Genomic DNA, 27148 nt, shown 5'->3' with positions numbered 1-27148 from the left:
ACACCTGGAGAAGCTGTTTTGGAGATACCTCAATCAGAGTGAAAAAAGTGCATAGATCTTAAAAACCAATAAAGCAATTTTCGATAATTAACATTTTTCCTAACCACGAAATAAAAAATACATCCCTCGTACTTTCTCTTTGATTTTATTGTAAGTTATTTTTTCATTACATTATTTGAGATTGAAGAAAAATTAAGTACCTTTACGAAATGCAAGTGAAACCTCTCAGAAGTAGGCACTCACGAACGCCTAAATTGTATGCACATTTGGCAGGTGTCCACTTACGAGAGGTTCATTTAATGTGATAATATTGCAAACGTCTCATGAAAATTTTCCATCTTTGAGAGGTGTCCAGGTACGGGAGATTTCACTGCAGATGTATTCAGTGTGCGTACACAATCGTATAGTAGCAAATACGTGGATCCAATGTAAAAAGTAACATACCTTAATTCCAGATGAAAAATCCAATTAAATGCGTGAAATTATATCTCCAACGCAGACGATAGCTCATGTATGCTGCGTTACGGTTGTAAGCCGCTTAAAATAGGTGTGAACACCCAACATACTATGCCGCTCCACAAAATAGGCTCGAATAAAATACGCAAAACATCAAGCCGACTACAGTGTCAAATTTGAAAAATATGGCATACAAATTGTTTTGCTCCAAAGAAGATATGAACTTGTTTCGAGCGAGTTAAGAAAGCGGTAAAAACAACTCTTGGATAAGAAAAAGACACTATCAGCAGGTTGATTAACATTCACACTCACAACCCCAACTGAAGGTTGGCTGTCAAAGATCAAGAAAAGTGAAAGAGTATGTATTGATCGATGTTTTTGGTGTTGTTGTATAGTTGTCGTCAACGTGTATGTTTACTTAGTCATCATGACGTTTATTAGCAACAGGAGCAGAGCAAACAAAAATACCATCAATGTTGATTACTGAGAACACCTAAGGAATATAGCAGCACAAAACAGCCCAAGTTAACACAGAGGGCAAGAAACCAGGCAACTGATGACGCTAAATGTTTTTTATTCGATATTGTTTTTGCAAATACGCACACACCCGCACCGCATAATAGCACTAGAAAAAAAAATGCAAAACGATACAGATAGACGATACACAGATACGAATTAAAAAGAAGAAACCGTTTAACGAACACAGAGCAACACGACGATGCTAGTATTAAATTATTGAAATTAATTAGCACAAATTAAATCTCATTTCACACACATTGGAAAACAAAGAAAGCAGCGTCAATTTAATCGATCATTGAACATTTCTCTCGTAGCATACACCACGATTCCATTGACAAACGTACGATCGCCGTAGTTGTTATTATGTACATACATTTCACCAAAAATCCCGTTACAGGTTCTGTTTTTACTACTTGATTATTTTCATTCATCCATTGTATTTTCTTCTACTTCGTATAAATTTCACTCCACAAGACAAAATTTTCTCCATAGCTATTGGATGGCTATACTTTTTTCATCATTATTTTCTTCTTTGATCACAATTTTTTTTCTGACTGTGCTCTTTTTCTTTGAAAGTGTTGGCTAAAACCTACATACTTTCTTCTTCCTTTGCTAGCAATCATTCACTTTTACACTTTCAAGCATCACTATCCAGCTTGATTTATTCAACCAAGATTACAAATTATTAATGGAATTAATTATTGATTATTCGGAAACTTAGGTCCATCAACAACCAATGATTTTGGAATTTGGATTTAAGTTGTCTAAAAACTTCTAGTTTAAAAGCGTTCCATGGTCACCCCTCACCAGAACACCAAATACTAGTGTTGGGAAAGTAACGAGTATTTGATTGTAAGTACTCGTTACTGACTAATCTTTTGAGTACTCGTTACAGTTAAATGAGTACTCAATATCTACAATACAATCCCAATAAACACAAACGTTTGAAAAATGCTAAAATTCAACTGTTTTTCAAACAATTAGGGAATATTTATAATATTCGATCATTACAGAACTTACTGGAATTTTCGTTCGCCTCGAGACGAACGAAACGTCAAAAATCACTCGTTGATATCTCGAGAACTAGAGTCTGTTGAATCACAATTGTTTCGGTGGTCGATAGTAAATCATAAAGGATGAGTCCATGGCAAAGTTGGAGGATTTGTAGCAAATATATATAATGTTATTTTAGTTTCACTCTAGACGAACGATTCGTCGCGGGACGATTTTGAGTTTCATGAACAGGCAGTTATTTTTTGCTACAAGAACAATGTTTTTATTATTTTACCCATTATATATCCAACACGACCATAAAAAAGTTCACAGGATCAAATAGAAATTCCCATAACCATTCAATTGGTTACGATAACCAATGCCGATAAATTTGGTTTTATGTCGTATAAAATTGTTGAGCTAACCACCAGCATGGGAATCAACAAATGGTTGGTACAACCAAAAGTTGAGTAAACTAATAGAATCTTAGTCAAATTATGGGACGCGCTTAAGGCAGTTGTTTCAAACAAATAACTATTAATATCAACATCGACATGTTAGATGATATGACGCTACATAATTTGCAAAACGAGGAACAGCGTCACTAAATGTACTTAATAATAGTCCGCAATAAATTGAATAGTTTATCCCATAGAATAGAATTTGGCTTAAGGTAAGTATCGCACCGATTTATAAAAAAGGAATATTACAAAAGTTTCCATAAAGTTTGCAGGCTTCATACACCAACCAACACAAATACTTTTATTGTATTAAGCACATAAAATTCTAGAACTACTTCAGAGATCTGTATTTATATCTAGAGACTTAAGAAGGACATTTCTGGTAAGTATAAGTCTATGAATTATAATTTTATATTTATAAATACTGTAATATGTACGTACATGCAAAATATATGAAAATTGAATTATATAATCTCAATATAATCTGCCCTTTTCATTTAATATTGGAATTTGGTAAGTATATCTAACAATTGGTCAGGGTAACAATAAATAACATCGTGGGAGGTTGCACCAACAAACCATATAAATAACAACCAATTTCTCATATCCGAAACGAAATGCGAATAATAATAAAATAATTATCCCAAAACAGCTGGCAAATAATTCGGTTGAGGCAACGAATTTGTTTTCTAGGTGTAGTTAGTAGATATGGAAAAGGATAGATTATCCATCCATTGGTTGCACTTTGAAAGATTTGTGGAAAATTTCACTTGTCGATGAGACACCATATTTTTTCATCGATCAGCTTCTGAATGCAAAGATATTAGTTTTCTGCAAATAAATATGCGCTTAGAGACTTCTTTAACTTTTCATTCCATTTTAACTTACCAAATAATATAATTTCAAATAATTTCCAAACAATTTCCGTATTTTTATATTTCTACGCGGCATAAAGATGTTTTGAAAACCACAAAATTCGAGTCGTAGCCATCAAATTGTGATCGAAATGAAGGAATGGTTCGTCGAATGGTTCCATAACATAGATCAGCAAATAAAATGGGATAAATGCAAATAAAATGGGATAAAAGTTTAAATGTTACCGCTTTCAAGGTACCACATTTAGGATTTATGCAGGATGGAGGATGCATCCTTAGTTCATATATCCGTTCAGATTTAGAAATTTGTCAATAGTTTCTAAGTTTCCAGGAATTCAAGAAGTTAAATGCCGAAGTTTTGGGTGTATCAGTTGATTCACACTTCTCGCACTTGGTTTGGTCCAATATGGAGCGTAAAAATGGCGGTTTGAAATATCCCCTATTGGCCGATATTACCAAACAAATCAGTTCAGATTATGGTGTTCTTTTGGAAAATGAAGGCATTTCCCTGCGTGGAACTTTCATCATCGATCCAAGTGGTGATTTGCCAGTTGGTCGTTCTGTAGATGAGGTTTTGAGAAAATAACTTACAAATCCAATGGGTAGAAGAATAATACCAAATATTTACCAGCATAGTCTGACAATTGAACATCTTTAAAGTCATTGCCTAAGACAGCGATACCTTTGAAATCAGGTGCCGGTTGTTGAACTTTGACTGCCAACAAAGGCGAGCCTACAACAAAAACAAATTGAATTGCTGAAATATATTTTCTTATATTTGTTGGCCTTTGCCACAAATTTAACGAATTTGAATTAGATTTTCGGGATCACGACATTTATTTATTTAAAATAAAAAATCCCGGGATTAAAAAAAATATCCCGGGATTCCGAATTAAACACGTCCCGAAAATCCCAGGATTTCGGGACGGGATTTATCCCTGGTGACAGCCCTAACTCTAACCGAGCTGTTGCTTTCAAAGAGAAAATTCAATTCTTCAATCAATGGAATTAACGCAAATTTGGTGCACGCCAAGAAATAAGGTTGTGTTCCGCTTGAAACCATTTCTAACATTTTTGTATGAAATGCTTGTGATTGTAATGTAATGTAATGGAGTTTACAGCTTCGGCAGATGTAGGAACGTTTACAATTTCTTCTTCTAATTTTACTTCCGGAATATCCTTAACATCACTTTGTAATGTTGGTATCAACACCAACCAACCATATTGTTCTGTAAGTTTTTTTCTTATTTTATATGTAATAATACAAACTATTAGATAATATAAAAAAATAAAAAGAAAACATCATCATGAACGAACATTTCTGCGAAATGCACAATTAATCACAAAAATGATTATTTAAAGAGTCATGGATACAAATCATTTTGAGGGCTCACTTTCTTTATACAGAATACTCATATTTGACTCTTAAATGTTTATATGAAAGGAGTGCTACATCGATCACTAAAATTGTTGTCATAATTGTCATAATTGTCCAAATTTGTTCTTTGTTACATAAAAAAACTGTAGGAAATAAAGGATATTGTTGTTCGTTAAGATATGTTTTTTTTAATTTTAGGAATTTGAATGTACTTACTCCTTTAATAATTTATTTCCAGTATGTCCATTTCTTTTTCAAGGTCAGTTAAGTGTTCAAAATGCCTTGTTCTGCACGGCGCTTTTCTTCTAACGGCGTTGGAAATATGCTTGCGTAAAAATTCTATGTTATTGGCGCATAGCTGTGTCGCCACGATAAAATAAATCACAGGTAGTTGCAGTATTGCAAAAAACAAAAAATTCAAGTACATCCAGTATCCATGTTCTGTATTCTTAGTAAGAACTTCTCACATCGAGAAAGCATGAAACAAAAAATTCCATTGTTCCTCGATTTGTGAGTAAAAACTGTATCTCTAAGAATATTCGAAAAAAGCCAAATGAGTTTTTGGAATATTCCAGTCAACTGTCAAAAACTGCAAATATATATATATATATATATATATATATATATATATATATATATATATATATATATATATATATATATATATATATATATATATATATATATATATATATATATATATATATATATATATATATATATATATATATATATATATATATATATATATATATATATATATATATATATATTGCTCTAATTAGAGCAATTTTTATATTAGCACACGGTCCACTAGCGGAAAATATTCGCATTGTATCAGATGAAAATAGAAATAGAACCTCAAGAAATTTAGATTTTCCCACCATCAAATAATGTAAATACTAATAAATATAACTAAAAGCGGTGTATATTTTGATATAAGTAACTGTTTTTTCATATGTTTCCGTTTAAAAATTATATGTTTGGAACTCCTCAAATGGTTTGCCATATAGTCCACCTTTGCTTCAGGATATTTATCCTTTTTAAAATTTTTTGACGCATGAGAGCATTTTCTCGAATCACAAAGTTACAGAAACAGTTCCATGGGAGGAACAAAATTTTGTTTAAATTCCTCTTGTTTCTGCTTCATTTTTGATATGCCATGTGAGTAAATTATAATTGTGAGAATTATAGAACATGTCCAATAAACACAAACGTTTGACAAATGCTAAATTTCAAAAAATTTTCAAACATTTTTTCAAAGGATTAGTGTAATATACAAGTTGAGAAATTGTTGAGAAAATGGCGTTCTCAACAAAAAGCAGACATTACCCTCAACAGTAAAATTCAACACATTACCAATAATTTCTCAAGAGTTATCCTCAAATTGAAATGCATCGCTACTCAATGATATCTCAAACAATTTTCGATGCGAGTCAAATTAAAAATTAACATCGTTGCAAATATTTTTTAACCAAAATTTGTATGAATGATATCCCCACATCAAATTGAAAGTCAAAGCCAAAATTCTATGAATTTTGTATAATTTTCGTCAAAATAAAATATATAATAATACACTACAATACCAATTGAAAAATAATAATCTTATTAAACATGTCAACAAATAAGAACAAAACAACAAACAATAAAACTTTAAATATCTTAAACATTTTCTTGTCTTGTCTTGACTTTTTCTTGTCGATAAGCCACTCATTTTTCATTGGTCAGCTTCTTAATGTTTGCAAGAATGTAGCGTCCAAAGATTTTAGTTTTCTGCAAAGAGATTTAAGTTTAGTGACTTCTCTAAAGAGTTAATTTAATTTTTCATATAGACTTACCAATTATTATAAACTATTTGAAGCAGTTCTAGTCAACTGTCCAACATTTTTTCATCGGTCATCTTTTTAATGTTTTCTGCAAAGAGATGTACATTTAGTGACTTACTTAAAGTTTTATTTAATTTTTTATTTTCACTTACCTATTATTATAAACTATTTGGAGTAAATTCAGTTATTTGTCAAAAATTTTCCAATTTTTTTATTTCTTCCAATTGACCACGAACTTCGTTGCAAAAATAAGTATTGAAAACCACATGTTTTTTTCGTTGCATTTTAGGGTAGTGTTTTGTCAAAATTTTCTCATATTATCTTCAACACATTTTCAAGGATTTCATCAACATTTTGGCAAATTGGAAGTAATTCGCAAACAATTTCAAGATGTATTGAAGATGAGCTGTTTCAAGTCAAGTTGAATTTATATTGAAAATTATATTTAACCTCAAACTGAAAAGTTGTTGCATTTGAAATACGCTCATCTTGTGTTTATTGGGAAGTACCAATACATTGAATATGTTCGGCAACTACGATTGGAAGTTAAATATACAGGATTCGTTTTTTTGTTTTCAATGTTTTAGCAGCTGAAATTTTCAATTTGCAAATAGTTACTGGATACCGTTCGTGTATTTTTTTTTGCATTTTTAAGCAAAGAGTGTAAAATACACTCATATTCTCTTGCTAGGTTTTACTGGATATTCTTTACTGGAAAAGTATACGCGAACAGGCCTATTGCTAGAAAAGTACGTAAACAGACCTAATGTTGGTATTGACAAATATCTACGTCGATATGTCAAACGCCAAAGCCGTCGAAACATCACATTTAAAGGCCGGTATGCACCTCTAGCGAAAAATTTCATTCCCATAAGAAATGCATTGCTATTTATGCTAACGAAATTTTCGGTAGCGTTCAATTTCGTAAGCTGGTACGCACCTCTAATGAAAATAACAGGGTTGTCAAAAGCATATTTTGGCAGCAAACATTTAATTTATTACAATTATTGTGTGCGTAAAAGTTTTAAAAGGTCTGTAAATAATAAACAATTTATTTGAGGAATATTTGGAACATATATTAACAATTTTTAAAAGCGATTAGCTGGTTTGAAATTTGTGTACACAGCCCTGTTTTTTTTGTTGTAGACTTAAATAAATTTTTGCTACCGAAAATTTCGCTAGAGGTGCATACCGGCCTTTAAACGAAAACACGAGACAAGCCGGGAGACTAGAAAAATTATACCTGCGTGAAGATAGCGACGTCACTAATTTTCGATAACATGGTTATCGAAAAAATAACAGGGTGACACAGAGACGACAAAACTGATTTAATATAAGACGGACAGACAGAATATTTAATGAAATTTAAACAACAATTTATGCACAGAATATGATAGAGAACACCTTTACCTACAATTTGGTGTGCCACATGTGCCTGTTCAATATTATTTAGGTTGGTTATTACTGGGTACCGGTGGTCAGGACACTATTTCCCATGTGGAGTCCAGGAATGGATTTCGTACACAAAAGTGAACTTGGTAGAGGACATCAATACCTACAATTTGGTATACCTCATGTATCTGGGAAACGCCGATCGTAGAACAAAATTTTCCAGAAACTGTTGGACGCACTGGTGGTCAGGACAGTATTCCCAGCGCTGAGGCCAGGAATGGACTTCGTACACAAAAATGACAACGGAACTTGGTAGAGGACTTCAATACCTACAATTACAACGGAACTTGATAGAGGACGTTATTCCCTACAATTTGGTATACCACAGCGCTGAAAATACTGTCCTGACCACCAGTGCGTCCAACAGTTTCTGGAAAATTTTGTTCTACACTCGGCGTTTCCCAGATACATGTGGTATACCAAATTGTAGGGAATAACGTCCTCCATCAAGTTCCATTGTCACTTTTGTGTACGAAGTCCATTCCTGGCCTCAGCGCTGGAAATACTGTCGTGACCACCAGTGCGTCCAACAGTTTCTGGAAATTTTTGTTCTACACTCAGTATTTCCCAGATAGATATGGTACACCAAATTGTAGGTATTGATGTCCTCTATCAATATCCGTTGTCATTGTTGTGTACGAAGTCCATTCCTGGCCTCAGCGCTGGAAATACTGTCGTGACCACCAGTGCGACCAACTGTTTCTGGAAAATTTTGTTCTACACTCGGCATTTCCCAGATACATGTGGTATACCAAATTGTAGGTATTGATGTCCTCTGTCAAGTTCCGTTGTTATTTTTGTGTACGAAGTCCATTCCTGGACTCCACATGGCAAATAGTGTCCTGACCATCAGTACCCACTAACAACGTAGCTAAATAACTTTGAACTGGCACATGTGGCATACCAAATTGTAGGTAAAGGTTTCTCTACCATATTCTATGTATTAATCGGAAAACATAAATTTCATTAAATATTCTGTCTGTCTGTCTGTCTTATATTAATTCAGTTTTATCGTCTCTGCGTCGCCCTGTTATTTTTCGATAACTGTTATCGAAAGTTAGCGTCGTCGCTATTCTCACGCAGGTCAGGTCTACAGGGTAGTTTTTAATATAGCAACGGTGTATCAAAATTGTAAATTGGCTTTGTCGTCCTCTTTCCAATCCATAGAATAAAAAGTTTTAATTGAGAAGTAAACAAAGATTATTAATTTATTGAAGGTATGAAACCAGCTTGTTCTTCCTCTTATTCTCCAATAACCAGAAATTAATTTCATACAAGTGCAATGAGAGGCTTCTCTTTTTCATTTAGCATTCGTAACAAAGCATAACTACATTTGCCAGCCAATATCCAGTCTGGTTTATGGTACTATGATACAAGTAACCTATCCATATTTCTCTTTTTTTAGTACACTCAAACGTTAGAAGCCGCTTGTGATATGACTCCTGTAGATAATATCACCAATGAAAATTTCGCGACGAAGGAACCCGTTATCCCCGACGTTGACAAAGGAAGTAAAACATCTCACACCAAAAACGCAGTTTCAATTCTAAATGAATTACGTCCTGGTCTTATATACAGGCTAGAATCCCAAGTTGGCCCTTCCCATGCACCTTTTTTTACAATCTCTTTAGAGATTGACGGGCAAAAATTCCTAGGCCAAGGATGCAACAAAAAATTTGCACGAAATGAAGCTGCCAAAAGAGCCCTTAGCAGTTGTGAGTTCACTGCAAGCTCTAAAACAAAGAGAAATATCAACGATGTGGAGATGTCATACGAAGCGGATCATCAAGTAAATGGAAAATCCTCATTAAAACGCCCGTTCGAAGGATCCGAGTATTCACAAAATCCCAGGAAGAAGTTTAAAACAAGTAATGAAAGTGTATTACACCCCAAAAATCCCATTACATTGCTGAATGAGATTAAGCCCGGTCTCACATATAATTTAGAATCGCAGACTGGGCCATCTAACTCTCCGAACTTTGTTATCTCGATTGAGATTGGGGGTCAGAAATATGTGGGCCAAGGTAGAAGTAAAAAAATTGCCCGCAGTGAGGCTGCGGCAGAGGCTCTAAGGAAATCAAACATTTGTAAATCTTTGAATTTACCGATAGAAAATTTAATTACGAATAGCAAAGCAAATACGCCTATCAATAACACAGTTGCTGGTAATGGTAACCAAAAAATGCCCGAAAAGTCACCAGTTTCGCTGCTGTATGAGCGATTCTCTAGTGATGTCAATTTCCATTGCTCCAATACGGATGGGACGCTAAATAACTGCACTTTCAAAATGACGGTGACAGTTAATGGTAGCCAGTTTACTGGATTTGGGCCATCCAAGAAGGCTGCCAAAAATGCTGCAGCAAAGGCAGCATTAGCATCTCTTTGCAACATATCCTACAGTCCTATGACAAACATAAAAAAGAACATTCCAATTACCAATGGTAGTAATAAATTTCAATCAATGGAATTGTCACAAGTACATGCCGACATTATTGGTCACCTTGTTCTTGAGAAGTTTGAGCAAATTATAAAAAACAATGAAACATACTCCCGTCGCAAAGTTATTGCAGGAATTGTTATGACAAAGGATATGAATTTTAATAAGGCTCAGGTTATTTCAGTGACGACAGGCACAAAGTGTGTCAGTGGGGAACACATGTGCATTAATGGAACAGTTCTCAACGATTCACATGCCGAAATAGTTTCGCGTAGATGTTTCGTGAAATTTATCTACTCTCAATTGGAACTTCATCTTAATCCCGCAACTGCAAGCCAATCAATATTCGAGAAAAATTTGCAAAATAACGGAAAATATCCATACAAACTCAAGAGCGGTATACATTTTCATTTATACATAAATACGGCTCCCTGCGGGGACGCTCGCATTTTTAGCCCTCACCAAAAGCTCACAAATATTGATAATCATCCAAACAGGAAAGCACGAGGCCAGTTACGCTCAAAGATTGAATCAGGTGAAGGAACCATACCCGTCAAAACAAGTTATGGAATACAGACCTGGGATGGTGTTTTGGAGGGACAGCGCCTTCGAACAATGTCATGCTCTGACAAAATTGCCCGTTGGAATGTCCTCGGTATTCAGGGTTCTCTATTGTCAACTATTATTGAGCCAATTTATTTATACTCTATTGTATTGGGTAGTCTATTACATCCTGAACACATGTATCGCGCTGTATGTGGACGTATTGAAACCTCTTTACAGACTCTTCCATCACATTATCGTTTGAATAAACCTCTTTTTGCTCAACTCACATCTTCAGAACCTCGCAACCAGGCAAAAGCACCAAATTTTGGTATCAACTGGACTGTGGGAGACAAGGAAGTTGAAGTGGTCAATTCGTTAACAGGAAGAACTATACTGGATGATACGCCCCGTCTAGCAAAACAAGTGTTTTTTGAAAAATACGCATGGTTGATAAGAAGATTGCCAGGATTAACAAATCGAAAGTTAATTACTGTTTATAGTGAAGCAAAATTTGAAGCACATGATTATCAGATGGCAAAGTTAAGCTTGTACAATGCTTTTCGTTCGGAAGATTTGGGTAACTGGTTAAAAAAACCACAAGAACAAGATGGTTTTACTCTCCTGGAATGATTGGTGTTATAGTTAGTACAACATATTTATAATAAATATTTAATTTCTTATACATAATTGAATATGTATATCTATACCAATTTCACAAACTTGACAAGAAAAACTACATTAGAAGTATTTTTTATTGTATATATTACTATTACAATAATAAATAAATAAAGTAAAAATCCGATTAAGTTGACTAGAAATTTAATAGCCTATTTAATGTCATGCCAATGGTGGACATTTGAAAACTTCACCCACAGAACCCACAATTTTAACACTTTATTAAGGTGAGTACTGTGTTCGGGTTTCGAGTTGAAAATCGCGTTATTTTCGCGATTACTTTTCCTGAAATGATCAAAATTATAAATGAAAACAAACATATTCCCATAATGTCTTGCCGAAATTTAGAGGAACAAGAAACTGCGCATCAATTGAGTTAATTTATATGCTTTATAATGAACTGTTTTGATAAAGTACCGCGAAAATTTCAACTCGAAAAGCGAACATAGTACTTACCTTTACCTTGCAAGAAAATAAAACAAGTGAAGAAATGTTAATGACAATTTAATTCTACCGATTATTTTTTAATCGAATATATTAAGTTGAAGAACGTACCTTTTAAATAATCCTTCAAAGTTAAAAAAGTATGGGTTAACTATGTTCTTTCACAAAGGATGTCAGATACCAATCTATACAAATAGACTAAGGTTATAGGAGAATGTTAAAATGCATTAAAAATCATAAAAAGTATTATTATTATTTAAAAAAATATTATTATTTATTTGGAAATATATCACAAATATATCAGCACCACTTCCGGAACCAAAAATAACATTTTCGTTACTTCTTTGGCGACGTTTTTTTGGGGTTATTAAGATATTCATTTATGATAGAATAGTTTTAATACCAATTACTATTTTATTTAAATAATTCAACTTAAAAGCAGACTCAACGAAATAATAAAGGAGCTTTAGTTAATAATTAAACATACATATAGGAACTTAAATCGTAGTTCAAACACATTTTTATTTCATAAATGTCAGACTTAAAAAATCATAATAAACTAACATCACTCTTTTCCAAATTTTTTTAATTAAGAGATGCACGTAACGCTTTTTGATTACATAGTAAACGTACAACCTATTTCTGATATCCGAACGAAAGCAATTGCGAACGAACCGTAGTCACTCACTTTCGTCTAGATTTAGGTTTCTCCATAGACCTTATAATACATAGACCTTATAATACATAGATGATCCACTATTCTCTTTAAAAAAAATGTGTCAGTTCCAAAAATTAATTTTCTGACATTTCGTTATAAACTTCGTTACACAAAGAAGTTTTTGCGTTGCATTTTTAGGGTAGTGTTTTGTCAAAGTTTTCTCATATTGTCTTCAACACCTTTTCAATGATTTCGTCAACATTTTGGCAAATTGAATGTAATTCGCAACCAATTTGAAGATGTATTGAAGATGAGCTGTTTCAAGTCAAGTTGAATTTATATTGAAAATTACATTTACCCTCAAACTGAAAAGTTGCTGCATTTGAAAAACGCTCATCCTGTGTTTATTGGGATTGCTCTTTACGAACAACACAAAAGCAAATTCACGAAAAGTAATGTTTGGGACTGACTCTTTACGAAAAAAATCAAAACGAAATGTCAGAAAATTAATTTTTGGAACTGACACATTTTTTTAAAGAGAATAGTGGATCATCTATGTATTATAAGGTCTATGTGGCAAACTACAAAAAGGAATGTGACGGCCACTCTATTACAGTTATGATGGCGGATGACTGAAACTTGCAGCAGATTTTTCAAATGAATTTGGATACATGTCTCGTTTGTTTTTTTTATTGTTTGAGATATAGCACAATGTATCTAAATGGAATTTTTGTTTACAATGCCTAAGGATTATTTTGTTTTAGCAAAATTTATTTTATGTGTGATCTGCCAACGGTTCTCATTTAGAATAATTTAGTGCGGTTTTGGGAAACGAGACTACGGCGGACTTACATATTAGGTGACGAAATGGAAGTTATAGGCGGAACAAATGATGATAGTTGCCATGTTCATTTTTTATTGGAAAAGGTATTTGAATTCCCCAGTCATAACGTATGTCGACAAACACGCCATCTATGGGTAATCAGAGGCAATTTGCGATTCGACCAACATTTGGACAAAAAAGGAGTAGATAGGCCATGGTTGTTGATGATACGGAGTCAGGATAGGAGTTGACCTTTCTCAAAGTCGTGAGATGAGGGCAAAAACATGGTGGTATATGAACCTCATGGTAACTGCTATTGTTCATTATTGATGTTGAAGTCGAAGTAATAAGATTGCTATTTCACAGTTACAGTGTAAACTTTCAAACATTTAATTTGTTTTCATCACGGTAAATATTACGAAGTTTGAAACCGCGTTATAAATTCTAATGTAAAACTTTCATTTCACTGCGTTTTAATGTTTAGATTTGTTATTCTTCTTAGACCCGAAACTGTGTTGCATATCAATACTGTTTTTGTGTTTTTTTTTTTTTTTTTCTTTTAACCTCGGGTAAGAATTGAAATGCATGATTTCTATCATACGATGAGACAATGAAATAATTCCTGGTTTTATTTCGTGTTATTTTGACAATGACCCATTTAGGATATTGTGTTGGCAACAAAACGGCGTTTTGGTAGAAGAACACTCAGGACCATCTAGCAGTTTCAATTAGATAGCCAGACCCACCTGGTGGCCACTGGCATCAATCATCCAAACGCGCAGGCAACTATGTATCCCGAGGAAGTCAGGTTCTTAACCTTGCTAAGAGAATGAAAATGTTGAGTGAGTACATAACATTATGAAACATGTTTCTGAAAGAATTAAAGAAACATAACGAGCACAGTAGGAGAATAAGTCGAAGAACACATGAAAACGAATTTTAAAAGCTTGAAAAGCAAAAACGGGGAAGATATCGGAAAGACTAATGAAAATAATGTAGATTTCATAAAAAACACGTGTCAGGCCGTTACGCAATCAAAATCCTTATGACTTATTTTTTCTCCATACATAATCATTATGAAATTAAACTAAAAAAAAACTTTCTAACAAATATGAAGAAAAATAATTAAATTTAAACCAATCATACAACTCACACGATTACCACAAGATGAAATATTGAAGAATCAGTTTATGTAAAAAAAAAAAAGCAAAGATTTTCTAAACTTTAATAATTGTTCAACCTTAAAGAAAAATGCAAATATATCAGAAAGACAAATAAAAAAAAAAAGAAAAGAAGTTAAAAGCATGAACCGAAATAACATTGTTAAACAACTAAAGGAATGAACATTTTATATTATGTTAAAAAATGTTAAAAAGATTATCAATTCGAAAAAATTTTAAATGTTAGAAATAATAATCTTGTATAATAAATAATAATAACGTCCAAACCGTAAAAACTATTTAATAAGCCGATACCTAAAATCTAAAAAAAAGGAAAATAACCGATGTTAAATTCATAATACAGAAAAAGATATATTCATAAGTTTGGACCTTGTTATTATCTCCTTTATGCTACATTATTTATTTATATTTATATAGTGTTATACTACCTTTATTCATTATTATAAATTTGTTTACAAATTATTATTTTAATATGGAATTTATAACAATATATTTTGGATTTTGAAAGAATATTTGATTCTATGATGTGTTGAGTTTCTGTTTGAGGGTCGAGGATGTAGCTGATGTGAAAGGAAATTTTGTGTAGCATATTTTTGGGAGTTTCTTTTAAGATTGTACATAAAGGGCTAAAAAGGAAACTCAAGGATGATCAATCTAAGGATCATATTAAGGGGGGGTAGCCCATTGGACCACATACACCTGGTTCGGGATGTAATCAACACACATTCTCTTGTTCGAACAATGGGGTAGTCAGCTGGAGGATGTCCGTCCGTCCGTTTTCTTTATAGCTTCAAATTCAAAAGGGTAACTGTCCATCGTTATGTGTTCGAAATTAAATCGTTTGGAAATCTTATGACACCAGGCACTTCAAATTTGAATGTATGGATTATAGCGGAAAGAACCCCCAGTTTCCGGCGAGCTACAGCCGCAACCAATCGCTAAGAGTGCCACCGCTAATTCCACAAAACTAGTCCATTACATTTTGGCGCCCAACGTGGGGCAGTCCAATGGTTCCAGTGAAACACAGATAAACGTCTTTTCATTTGGACTTCTAGTAAGTGCACGAGTCTTTATGGCAGTTCTGAACCATTGGCTGCCTACCATATCGGATTGGAAATATATGATCGTATAGCCACTTGACTCCATCTGGCACTATATTTCTGAAATCATATTTACCATTGTGTGATTATCTTCGATAGATCTGTAAGTCCCGGAAAACAATCCTTACTTGTTATGCCTGCGTTGCTACAGATCTTGACAGTTCGTCATACACTGGGTGACTGATTAGCTTCCAGTCGTGAATATGAAATGTCGTAAGTCATAATCGACTTAACGCCAAGTTTTCGATTGTTCGCGACGACATTGTTATTCATTGGCCGATTGCTATTTAGTTACTACATGTTAGTATTTGTCCCGAGTGATGTGTTACAAAAGTTCTTTAGCTGACCATGGGGAGAAGATTTAGAAATAAAAAACTCACAGAAATAAATTTTAAAGAAAATTGGAACAAGGTTTTTCTCCAAGTGTAGGACAAGAGATAGTTTATTGGGAGTTTTATAGAAAAGTCTTATTTAAATTTCGAATACAAGAAAATAAGAAAATTTGATTGATTCATAAAGACAAATGGAAATTAGTTTAAGCATTAAAAAAAAAAAGAACGAAATTTAAAATTTTCAAATGTTGATTAAAGATGTCCACAATTTTTCCGCCATTCAGCTACAAACACCTCGACCATAAAATATTGCATCTTCTGGAAAAAAAACAAGAAGTTAGAAAGTTTTGATGAGAATACAGCTAAAAAAGCTACATTTGAAAAAATTACGAAATAAATAAGAGAAATTGAAACAAATGTATCTTACGGAATTTTGAAATAATTTAAAAACGTAACTACTGACAAGTTTTTTTTGGGATTCATTTTTGAAGGAATCAATACATTTTGGATAGAATACCCAAAGTTGAAGTTCATTGCTTTGTGTGATTTATATTATGATACTCAGGTCAATGGCCAGAGGTACTGCGTCCACCATGACTACAACAACAACTACTACATCAATTACTAATACTACAACTACCGCAACTACAACAACTACAACAACACCAACCAATACGTATACAACTTCTGCCACAACACCGGCCAATGTTGCCGTTCAGGACAATGAGCAGGACGTTACTTTAGGTCCTCATAGTTTTGCATCGACTGGGAGCGAAAGTACTATACCGTCGCCCCAGTATAGTAGCCTAACGGCTATAGGGATTCGAAACGATTTTCAGTCTCAGAATTTAGGAACGTCAAATATTCGGAATAGAGAATCGACTTCGAATGAGAACAGGATATCGATACAAGACTATGTAGCAGCCTCGGTAGGTGCAGCTCAAGCTGGATCTATGAGGGAAGTACAAGAGAGTTTGAGGCGAATTATACCTGAAATAGTGAGGGAGACGATTAGATCGGAACGGCAATTATCATCTTCTGATAGGAATCATGCAAATATAGGTATGGGGATTAACAGGCCGCTAAGTGTTGTTTCCCACAGATCAAACAATGATAATATTACAGGGGCGAATATTGCTCCACAACAAAGGCAACAGACAATGTGGAATACACGATCGAATCAAACAATTCAACAACAAAATTTTACGCATCAACATCTCGGTACAACACCACCTCCTATACCACACAATTTTACAGCAAACAATACTCCAAATTATGATTTTCCACCAAACAGATCTAATTATCCACCACCACCTCCTCCTGTATCAACGGGTGATAATCTGAATTACAATTTTCCACATAGTAGGTCTAATTATGCACCACCACCTCATACGTCTCACAATTTTGCGACGGACAATAATCCAAATTACAATTTTACACAAAATAGGTCAAATTATATACCCCCACCTCCTCAACAGCATTTTATATCTTCGTCTGCGGTTGGTTTTGCACCAAGGGCCCAGAGTAATATAGATCTGGAGAAATGGGGTATACAATTTGATGGGAGTAACAAATCTGTCAGTGTAGAGGATTTCTTATTTAGAGTAGAGACTATTAGAGCGGATATGAATTGCCCATGGCCAATACTCATAAAAAGCTTTCACCGATTGTTGTCCGGAAACGCTTTCGAATGGTTCTGGAATTTCAGAAGGCAAAACCCGAATAGCGATTGGGAAAATCTTAAATATAATTTGAAACGAAAATTCCAGAGATTCGAAAGTGATTTCGAAATCCAACGGCGGATAATGGAAAGAAGGCAACACCACGGTGAGAGTGCGGATAGTTTCCTCCACGACATTATGGTATTGAATAACCAAATGAGAGTTTCAATTCCGGAGTATGAGCTTGTGAAGATTGTCAAGGACAACCTCAAAGATGGATTGGCACAACTCATTTTTCCGATGTATATCTCCAGCATGGATCATTTACTCGAGGAATGTAGGCGGGCAGAAAGAAATCTTTCTAAAAGAAGCTCCTACAGACAACAACAGCAGCAGCCGCTGCGCAGAGTAAATGAGCTGGATTTTCCGCCGGGATTTTGTTACGAAAGACCACAACTTGATTTGGACCAAGATTATCATCTTGAAGCTCTAAGGCTCAGTGATCAACCAACAAAGCAGATTATTTGTTGGAATTGTAGACGTTCAGGTCACACATTTGTGGACTGTGATTCGGAGAAACGAACGCTGTTTTGTTACAAATGTGGGTTCGAGGATGTCATATCTCCGAAGTGTCCACGATGTGCGGGAAAAGACCCGAGGAGCATGATGAGGAAGGGGCCATCATGTTCGGAAGCGAATCAGCCCCAATAAGTATTCCTGACTATAACAAATCGTTATATGTCCAAAATTTCAAATACCACAATGATTCACAAACTGCCATTGATGATGTTGACAACAATCTACAGAGGGTTGCAAATGTTGTCAAAGATAATTTTATTTTTTCCCAGTGTAGAAATGATACAGATACTAGGAGACAGGGGCCAGAACTTAAAGTCTTGATCCCTTATGAGGACAGACTGGCCAATTACAAGCGAATTAGAAATGAGATCTTCAAGGATTTTGATAAAGGACCGACGAAAAGGATATTAAATACCCGGATTAGACACCGAGACAGAAAAGCTGAAAGGAAACAAATTTCCATTTCGAGTTTATCTGTTGGCAACGATATCAGACCATATTTGGATGTTTTCATTAATGATAGGCCAATAAGGGGGTTAATGGATAGTGGAGCCAGTGTTACCTGTTTGGGGAAGGACTGCTTGAAAAGTGTTGAAGATATGGGATGTAAAATTTTCGATTTTAAATCCAAGATTCATACTGCAGACGGACGAGGAAGAAGTATAGTTGGCAAGGTGAAGGCCACGATACAATGTAATGATAAATCTCAAGTAATGACATTTTATTTGGTGCCTTCATTGTCCCAAAAACTCATCCTCGGCTATGACTTTTGGACTGCTTTTGGTATTAAGATCACTTTTAACAATCCAACAGTTGAGGAACTGGCCATAACCGAGAATGAAAATCCCAAGATTCATGAACTTACCTATGAGCAAAAGATCCTACTTGAGAGCGCGAAACTCGAATTTAAATGTTTCAGCAAATTTGGTTTAGGAAAGACACATTTAGAAACTCATTTTATAGATACTGGGGATTCTGAACCTAGGAAGATGAGGTATTTCCCCATATCTCCAGCTATACAGAAGTTGACATATGCCGAGATAGACAGAATGTTGGATTTGGATGTCATTGAACCGGCTACAGAGGCAGCGTGGAACAACAGAGTGACGCTTGTGATAAAACCTAATAAGAATAGGCTTTGTTTGGACGCCAGAGAATTAAATAAGGTTACGAAGAAGGACGCTTATCCCCTGCCTAATATTGACGGACTATTGAGCCGACTGGGAGAAACTTTTTTCATTTCTGCTATTGACCTGAAGGATGCCTTTTGGCAGATTCCTTTAGAGGAATCAAGTAGGCCAAAAACAGCATTCACAGTCCAAGGGAGACCTCACTACCAATTTAAGGTCATGCCCTTTGGACTGTGCAATGCTGCGCAACGCATGTGCAGATTAATGGACAAAGTTATTCCGTCGGGACTCAAGGACAGGGTCTTTGTGTATTTAGATGACCTCCTGGTTGTATCTTCGAGTTTTGAATCTCACGTCGAGATATTGAGGGAGGTTGGTAGACGATTAACCTCAGCTGGACTTACTATAAATTTGCAGAAATCTAAGTTTTGCTACAAGGAACTTAGATATTTGGGATACATTGTTGGTGATGGAAAATTGAAGACCGATCCATGCAAAGTGGAAGCGATCACCAATATTAAACCACCACGAACGCCTAAAGATGTGCGAAAGTTCCTAGGAACAGTGGGTTGGTACAGGCGATTTATTCCCGATTACTCAACTTTGACTGCGCCGATCACAGACACGCTAAGGAAATCTGCTAAGTTTAGTTTTACTCCACAGGCATTAAAATCTTTCGAGATATTGAAAGAAAGATTAATTTCCAGTCCGATCTTACGAAGCCCAGACTTTGAAAAACCCTTTTATGTCCAATGCGACGCTTCGAACGTAGGTGTAGGGGCGGTATTGTTCCAGAAGGATAGTGAGGGGGAGGAACATCCTATCGAATATTTTTCGAAGAAGCTAAACCCTGCCCAGAAGAATTATTCAACAACAGAGAAGGAATGTCTGGCAGTGGTTTTAGCTATCGAAAAATTTCGACAATATATTGAGTTAATGGATTTCACAGTCATCACAGACCATTCCAGTCTGCGATGGCTGATGAAACAAAAAGATTTGAATGGGAGACTAGCTCGCTGGAGTCTCAAGCTCCAGGGCTACCAATTTAAAATCGAGCATCGCAAGGGTTCGAAAAATATCGTTCCTGATATGCTTTCACGTTTGGACATGGAAGAGCTCAGCTTTGAAGAAAATGTGTTTGTTGATTTGAGCTCAACTGAATTCCAAAATCCAAAATATGAAGCATTAAAGGATACGATTAATCAGAACAGGGAACGTTTACCAGACCTAAAGGTGGAGGATGATATTGTCATGAAGAGAACCGGATTCAATCGTGGCGACATAGTGGATGAAGGGGAGTGTTGGAGAATATGGCTCCCAGAAGACCTCACTCGTGGCGTCATCAAACGGTCACATGAACTGAATACCTGTCATGGGGGGATAGCTAAAACTATCCACGATGTTTGAGAATTCTTTTATTGGCCAACACTAGCTGCAGACGTTCGAGATTTTGTAACAAATTGCGAAAGCTGCAAAGAGAACAAACATACTAAACAGATTCTTCGACCGACCATGGGCCAAGAGGTGAAGACGGAGCGCCCATTTCAGAAGATATATGTTGATTTCTTGGGACCATATCCCAGAACAAGAAATGGAAACACACATATATTTATAGTGTTGGATCATAGGACCAAGTTCGTTTTGCTAAAGGCAATGCCGAAAGCAACTTCGAAATCAGTTATCAAATTTCTCACGTCAGAGGTATTCCACAAGTTTGGAGTTCCTGAAACTCTTCATTCCGATAACGGAAAACAATTCACTTGTGAAGCGTTCAAGGAACTCATAAACCTATATGGAATACGACACATGCGCACAGCCATCCATTCGCCACAATCGAATGCCAGCGAAAGGGTTAACCAATCGATACTGAGTGGCATTAGGGTTTTACTACAGAAGGAGCAGAATAGGTGGGACGAGAACTTGTCATTGATTGAATGCTCACTACGATCAACCATACATGCATCAACAGGGGAGACACCATATTGTGCACTGTTCGGTTATAACATGATAACCCATGCTCAAGCCTACACAATTCTGAGAAAGCTTAATGCTTTGCCTGATGGTGAGATTTTGGTTTTACCAAAATCATCTAAAATGCAACTGATTCAAAAGAGGATTACCGAACGATTGCACGAGGCATATACACGCAACGTCAGAAGTTATAATAAACGTTCCCGGGAGATAACATTTAAGCCAGGTCAAGAGATTTATAGAAAAAACTTTGTTCAGAGTAATTTCTCGAAGGGCATAAACGCGAAGTTATGCAAGCCATGGCTCAAGTGTCGAGTTAGAAGGCCTATTGGCAGGAACTTGTATGAGATAGAGAACTTGAAGGGTAAATTAATAGGCAATATACATGCACAACACTTGAAGTTTTAGATAAGGATATGGCAGTTCCGATTAGAATGACTGAGTTTTTTTTTGTTTTCTTGCAGTGTATCTATATATGAAGATGACTACACACAAGACAATTTTTTTTGATTCAATAACGAAATTAATTGATCCAAATTGATTTTTGATTGAAGTGTCTTCAATCACGGAAATCAAGGTATCAATTAAAAATCAATAGACAGTCAATTTAAAAAAATTAATTGATACAATTAAAAAATTAATTGATACTATTAATCTGTGTGATTGATTTCTATTTCAAGTACAAAAAATTCGTTGAATCAATTAAATTTTTAATTGCATTTTTTTAACTCAATTAGGATTTTAATTGGAAATTTTCGTGATTTTTTTTGTGTGATGATCACGAGTGTATAAGCAAACTAGGGTATTGCTTTACCTAAGTTTGTTATGAACTTGCATTTTTAGTGCAATTTTAAAAATTGGAGTTGAATGTTTAGTAAAATCGACCGGAACACGGAGAATGCTACCAACTGTGGCTACTAAGTGCATTCCGTTTTTTTTTGTGGTTTACTTAAGATGACATCATCCATAAATTTGAAGTCTTGGAAAGTTTCCCAACCACTACGCAGAAAAGAATGTCCTCTGTAAAACTGATGATAAAATGAACTAATATTTATTGCAGGAATCTATTTTACTTTAGTTTTTTTTAATTTGGTAAGAACTTTTTCCCAGACCAACGATTGTTTTTCTTTATGATAAGTATGTCTCAAAAAATGTTTATTGGCTAAATGGCAGTAAAATTTCAATGACATACAAATTAGTTCAATTTGTCTTAGACAGAAGAGGTTGTTCGTACATTTCTCAAAGATAGGAAGAATGAACGACGGCGTGGTTGAGATGGGAATGATGAGGCGTCTACATTTTTTTCCTTTAGTTTTAGTCAGTTTTTTTTGTCCTTTCTACAAAGATGCATTTCGTAAATTGTAATAGAAATATTCGCCCATTTAATGAACCTCAAAATCTGGAATACGATTTAGTTAAATCTTCGCACGAGATAACTCATTTTTCGCGTAATGTATATTATTTTTTTCTGTTTAATTAAGAATCGAAATCATTAGGTTTGTTTTCGGTACTTTACACTCATGGAGAATGTGTGTGCGAAGACGGAAGGACAGCAATCTCGATTAGTGGTATATTTTTTTTTTTTGTATTTCAGGATCTGAGGAATGACAAATTGTAGGTTTTAAATTGTTGGTTGATTCAATCACGAGATTAATTGATCCAATTATTATTTTTTTGATCTGTCTTCAATTACGGAAATGATAGTATCGATTAAACAAATTAATTGGAGGTCAATTAAAAAAAATTAATCCAATTAAAAATTTAATTAATACTATAATTTTCGTGATTGTTGTTTCAATTATAGAATTGGTTGAAACGATTAAATTTGTTATTGAATATTTAAAAAAAAAAACTCAATTAAAGTTGTAATTGGAAAATTTTTCATGAAACTGTTTTCTGTATACCCGAGCATATTTATGAACCTGAGGCGACTTTGATTGCCCTCACATGACCTCCGGTGTCTCGATAAGGAAAAAGACTACTAGACTACTTTCAGACGTAGGTGGTGAAACTTTTCAGTTTTGTTTACAGGCAGATTTCTTTGGATGTATTCTCCTAGAATTCCCTAGATGATGTCAGGACATATATTGTTTATTGCAATGCATTAATATGGAGGGCTTCAGATTTTGAACAAATGCAAGCCACTTTCGGCTTGGCTAGTTAGTCGCTTGGCTTTATGGCAGATTCTTAATACATTTAGGGCTATTCTTATTCATCGAGATATGCAGGGTTTAGGATTCATCGATTATTTGCGTTTGGTGTCTTTGACAGACGAGACGAACAGATGACATATTATGATCGGTACCCGATGTGTTTTCGTATCCGGGGAGGTGAATTTGGCTGATCCTATGGGCAAACGAATCGAGAAGTTGTTCCTGTTATTGAAATTAGTAATCTATATGTCATATAGATGAACTTTTTGTCTCTTTTGGAACACCATGTGCTGCATTGGTATCGGATGCCATTGGGGTTGTACATAGTAGGGTACAGGCGTTTTCACACATCCATTGTTTCCGAGATATGGCAAATTTTGATTTAACTAGTAACAAGAGTGTGGGTCATGATTTCTCCCTAAATGGAGCCAAAGTTTGACGATACAGTTATGCGTTTTCTTCCAAAGTTTTGGTCCGAAGTGGTGAAATGCTCTGGTGGAGAGTAGCGTTTCCGCTAGATATAGTCACATGCTGTTGATGTGGGTTGCTGCAGGAAAGGTGCTTCGCAGTTTGCACATGGGGGCACCTGGCCGCAGGTTATGTGCATTTTTGCTGGGTGTCGGTGTAGAGATAGAGTTTGATAGTGGGGGACAGCTGCATCTGCCACCGGGTTTTTTTAGCATGTTCTTTATAAGAAACGTGTAGTGGACATAAATGCCCAGGGCATATGTCGCCTAATCATGGTGCCAGGGAATTATGTATATGGTTTGATGGTAATGACGCTTATGCTGCAATGTCAAGAGACATGGCGAAAGCTGAAAGTTGTGGAACGTTTCACATTTTTTAGCTTTTCTATCTTCTTACGCGTGAGCGTCACCTAATACGAAACGTTTGCGCCGACGCAACTGTATAGGAATCATAAGTACACGACCCAGGTAAGGTGAGTACTATGTTCGTTTTTTTTACCAAAACACGAAATTAAAAGTACAAATATATTTATGAAGACGATTATATTTAGATCGAGTCTTGCCAAATAATGGATGGAAAGGATCCAAGGAATTGATTGCAAATAATTTTATATTTCTAAATTAATTAATTTAAAAAAAAGTAACCGTGAAAACAAGCTGGTTTTCAGCTTGAAAACTGAACATAGTACTCAGCTTTATATGGAATTGGTAATTTATATTCGTAGTACATAGTGTCCGACTTCGTATTTCCCAAATTTTGTTTCTGCATGACTTACGAAGACAAAATTTGGCTTTGTGACGGCCACTCTATTACAGTTATGATGGCGGATGACTGAAACTTGCAGCAGATTTTTCAAATGAATTTGGATACATGTCTCGTTTGTTTTTTTTATTGTTTGAGATATAGCACAATGTATCTAAATGGAATTTTTGTTTACAATGCCTAAGGATTATTTTGTTTTAGCAAAATTTATTTTATGTGTGATCTGCCAACGGTTCTCATTTAGAATAATTTAGTGCGGTTTTGGGAAACGAGACTACGGCGGACTTACATATTAGGTGACGAAATGGAAGTTATAGGCGGAACAAATGATGATAGTTGCCATGTTCATTTTTTATTGGAAAAGGTATTTGAATTCCCCAGTCATAACGTATGTCGACAAACACGCCATCTATGGGTAATCAGAGGCAATTTGCGATTCGACCAACATTTGGACAAAAAAGGAGTAGATAGGCCATGGTTGTTGATGATACGGAGTCAGGATAGGAGTTGACCTTTCTCAAAGTCGTGAGATGAGGGCAAAAACATGGTGGTATATGAACCTCATGGTAACTGCTATTGTTCATTATTGATGTTGAAGTCGAAGTAATAAGATTGCTATTTCACAGTTACAGTGTAAACTTTCAAACATTTAATTTGTTTTCATCACGGTAAATATTACGAAGTTTGAAACCGCGTTATAAATTCTAATGTAAAACTTTCATTTCACTGCGTTTTAATGTTTAGATTTGTTATTCTTCTTAGACCCGAAACTGTGTTGCATATCAATACTGTTTTTGTGTTTTTTTTTTTCTTTTAACCTCGGGTAAGAATTGAAATGCATGATTTCTATCATACGATGAGACAATGAAATAATTCCTGGTTTTATTTCGTGTTATTTTGACAATGACCCATTTAGGATATTGTGTTGGCAACAAAACGGCGTTTTGGTAGAAGAACACTCAGGACCATCTAGCAGTTTCAATTAGATAGCCAGACCCACCTGGTGGCCACTGGCATCAATCATCCAAACGCGCAGGCAACTATGTATCCCGAGGAAGTCAGGTTCTTAACCTTGCTAATGCACTTTACAGACTATCAGTTATTCCGGACGGAATGTCGGTGTTTGTAAAGAATCTTGCAGTGTGTCGTATCGATACGACTTGTCGGCGATGACTAAATAATCGGTAAATGTGTTATCGATCCCATAAACATGCAGCAGTATCGATTATGCCTTCGGACTTAACTTATAATGTGCACAATATATGGGATATGTTCGACACGAGCCCTGTCGTCCGGAATAACTGATAATCTGTAAAGCGCATAAGAGAATGAAAATGTTGAGTGAGTACATAACATTATGAAACATGTTTCTGAAAGAATTAAAGAAACATAACGAGCACAGTAGGAGAATAAGTCGAAGAACACATGAAAACGAATTTTAAAAGCTTGAAAAGCAAAAACGGGGAAGATATCGGAAAGACTAATGAAAATAATGTAGATTTCATAAAAAACACGTGTCAGGCCGTTACGCAATCAAAATCCTTATGACTTATTTTTTCTCCATACATAATCATTATGAAATTAAACTAAAAAAAAACTTTCTAACAAATATGAAGAAAAATAATTAAATTTAAACCAATCATACAACTCACACGATTACCACAAGATGAAATATTGAAGAATCAGTTTATGTAAAAAAAAAAAGCAAAGATTTTCTAAACTTTAATAATTGTTCAACCTTAAAGAAAAATGCAAATATATCAGAAAGACAAATAAAAAAAAAAAAGAAAAGAAGTTAAAAGCATGAACCGAAATAACATTGTTAAACAACTAAAGGAATGAACATTTTATATTATGTTAAAAAATGTTAAAAAGATTATCAATTCGAAAAAATTTTAAATGTTAGAAATAATAATCTTGTATAATAAATAATAATAACGTCCAAACCGTAAAAACTATTTAATAAGCCGATACCTAAAATCTAAAAAAAAAGGAAAATAACCGATGTTAAATTCATAATACAGAAAAAGATATATTCATAAGTTTGGACCTTGTTATTATCTCCTTTATGCTACATTATTTATTTATATTTATATAGTGTTATACTACCTTTATTCATTATTATAAATTTGTTTACAAATTATTATTTTAATATGGAATTTATAACAATATATTTTGGATTTTGAAAGAATATTTGATTCTATGATGTGTTGAGTTTCTGTTTGAGGGTCGAGGATGTAGCTGATGTGAAAGGAAATTTTGTGTAGC

The 27148-nt window shown here is 34.7% G+C and overlaps 2 protein-coding genes and 4 long non-coding RNA genes across 12 annotated transcripts in view; 3 read left to right on the top strand and 3 right to left on the bottom strand.

Annotated features, from left to right (window-relative positions):
* Dlg5 (MAGUK family member discs large 5) overlaps positions 1 to 1775 on the bottom strand; it is a 29345-nt gene extending 27570 nt beyond the window's left edge. The window contains exons 1-2 of one of the 6 annotated variants that reach the window (XM_075296183.1): positions 445 to 1182; positions 201 to 370 (exon numbers count right to left, since the gene is read on the bottom strand). The gene's annotated coding sequence lies outside the window, so the exon portion shown is untranslated. Of the gene's footprint in view, positions 1 to 200; positions 389 to 444; positions 1183 to 1348 lie in introns of those variants that run through there. The other 5 variants (XM_075296181.1, XM_075296186.1, XM_075296180.1 and 2 more) reach the window with 5 other exon arrangements.
* A 908-nt stretch (positions 1776 to 2683) lies between these two features.
* LOC142226274 (uncharacterized) lies at positions 2684 to 4996 on the bottom strand. The gene is made up of 4 exons (XR_012719647.1): positions 4899 to 4996; positions 3933 to 4825; positions 3318 to 3864; positions 2684 to 3260 (listed from the first exon to the last, which is right to left on the bottom strand). It is a non-coding gene; the product is annotated as an uncharacterized LOC142226274 (long non-coding RNA).
* A 1213-nt stretch (positions 4997 to 6209) lies between these two features.
* Positions 6210 to 7723, bottom strand: LOC142224025 (uncharacterized). The gene is made up of 3 exons (XR_012719002.1): positions 6661 to 7723; positions 6521 to 6596; positions 6210 to 6455 (listed from the first exon to the last, which is right to left on the bottom strand). It is a non-coding gene; the product is annotated as an uncharacterized LOC142224025 (long non-coding RNA).
* A 1318-nt stretch (positions 7724 to 9041) lies between these two features.
* LOC142226273 (double-stranded RNA-specific editase Adar-like) lies at positions 9042 to 11761 on the top strand. The gene is made up of 2 exons (XM_075296179.1): positions 9042 to 9177; positions 9366 to 11761. Exon 2 carries the CDS (start codon positions 9396 to 9398, stop codon positions 11571 to 11573), a length of 2178 nt encoding a protein of 725 aa, XP_075152294.1. The 5' UTR covers positions 9042 to 9177; positions 9366 to 9395; the 3' UTR covers positions 11574 to 11761.
* A 1558-nt stretch (positions 11762 to 13319) lies between these two features.
* Positions 13320 to 15686, top strand: LOC142224024 (uncharacterized). The gene is made up of 3 exons (XR_012719001.1): positions 13320 to 13951; positions 14028 to 14112; positions 14206 to 15686. It is a non-coding gene; the product is annotated as an uncharacterized LOC142224024 (long non-coding RNA).
* A 7431-nt stretch (positions 15687 to 23117) lies between these two features.
* LOC142226272 (uncharacterized) lies at positions 23118 to 27073 on the top strand. 2 transcript variants are annotated; one of them, XR_012719646.1, is made up of 3 exons: positions 23118 to 25548; positions 25625 to 25703; positions 25797 to 27073. It is a non-coding gene; the product is annotated as an uncharacterized LOC142226272 (long non-coding RNA). The 2 variants fall into 2 exon arrangements; XR_012719645.1 differs by having other exon boundaries at positions 23118 to 25703.
* The last annotated feature ends 75 nt before the right edge of the window (positions 27074 to 27148 follow it).

Source organism: Haematobia irritans, chromosome 2 (genome assembly GCF_050003625.1).
Source record: "Haematobia irritans isolate KBUSLIRL chromosome 2, ASM5000362v1, whole genome shotgun sequence".
Classification (NCBI taxonomy): Eukaryota; Metazoa; Arthropoda; class Insecta; order Diptera; family Muscidae; genus Haematobia; species Haematobia irritans.
The sequence above is the reverse complement of the archived record's forward strand: the minus strand, read 5'-3'. Positions and strand labels throughout refer to the sequence as shown.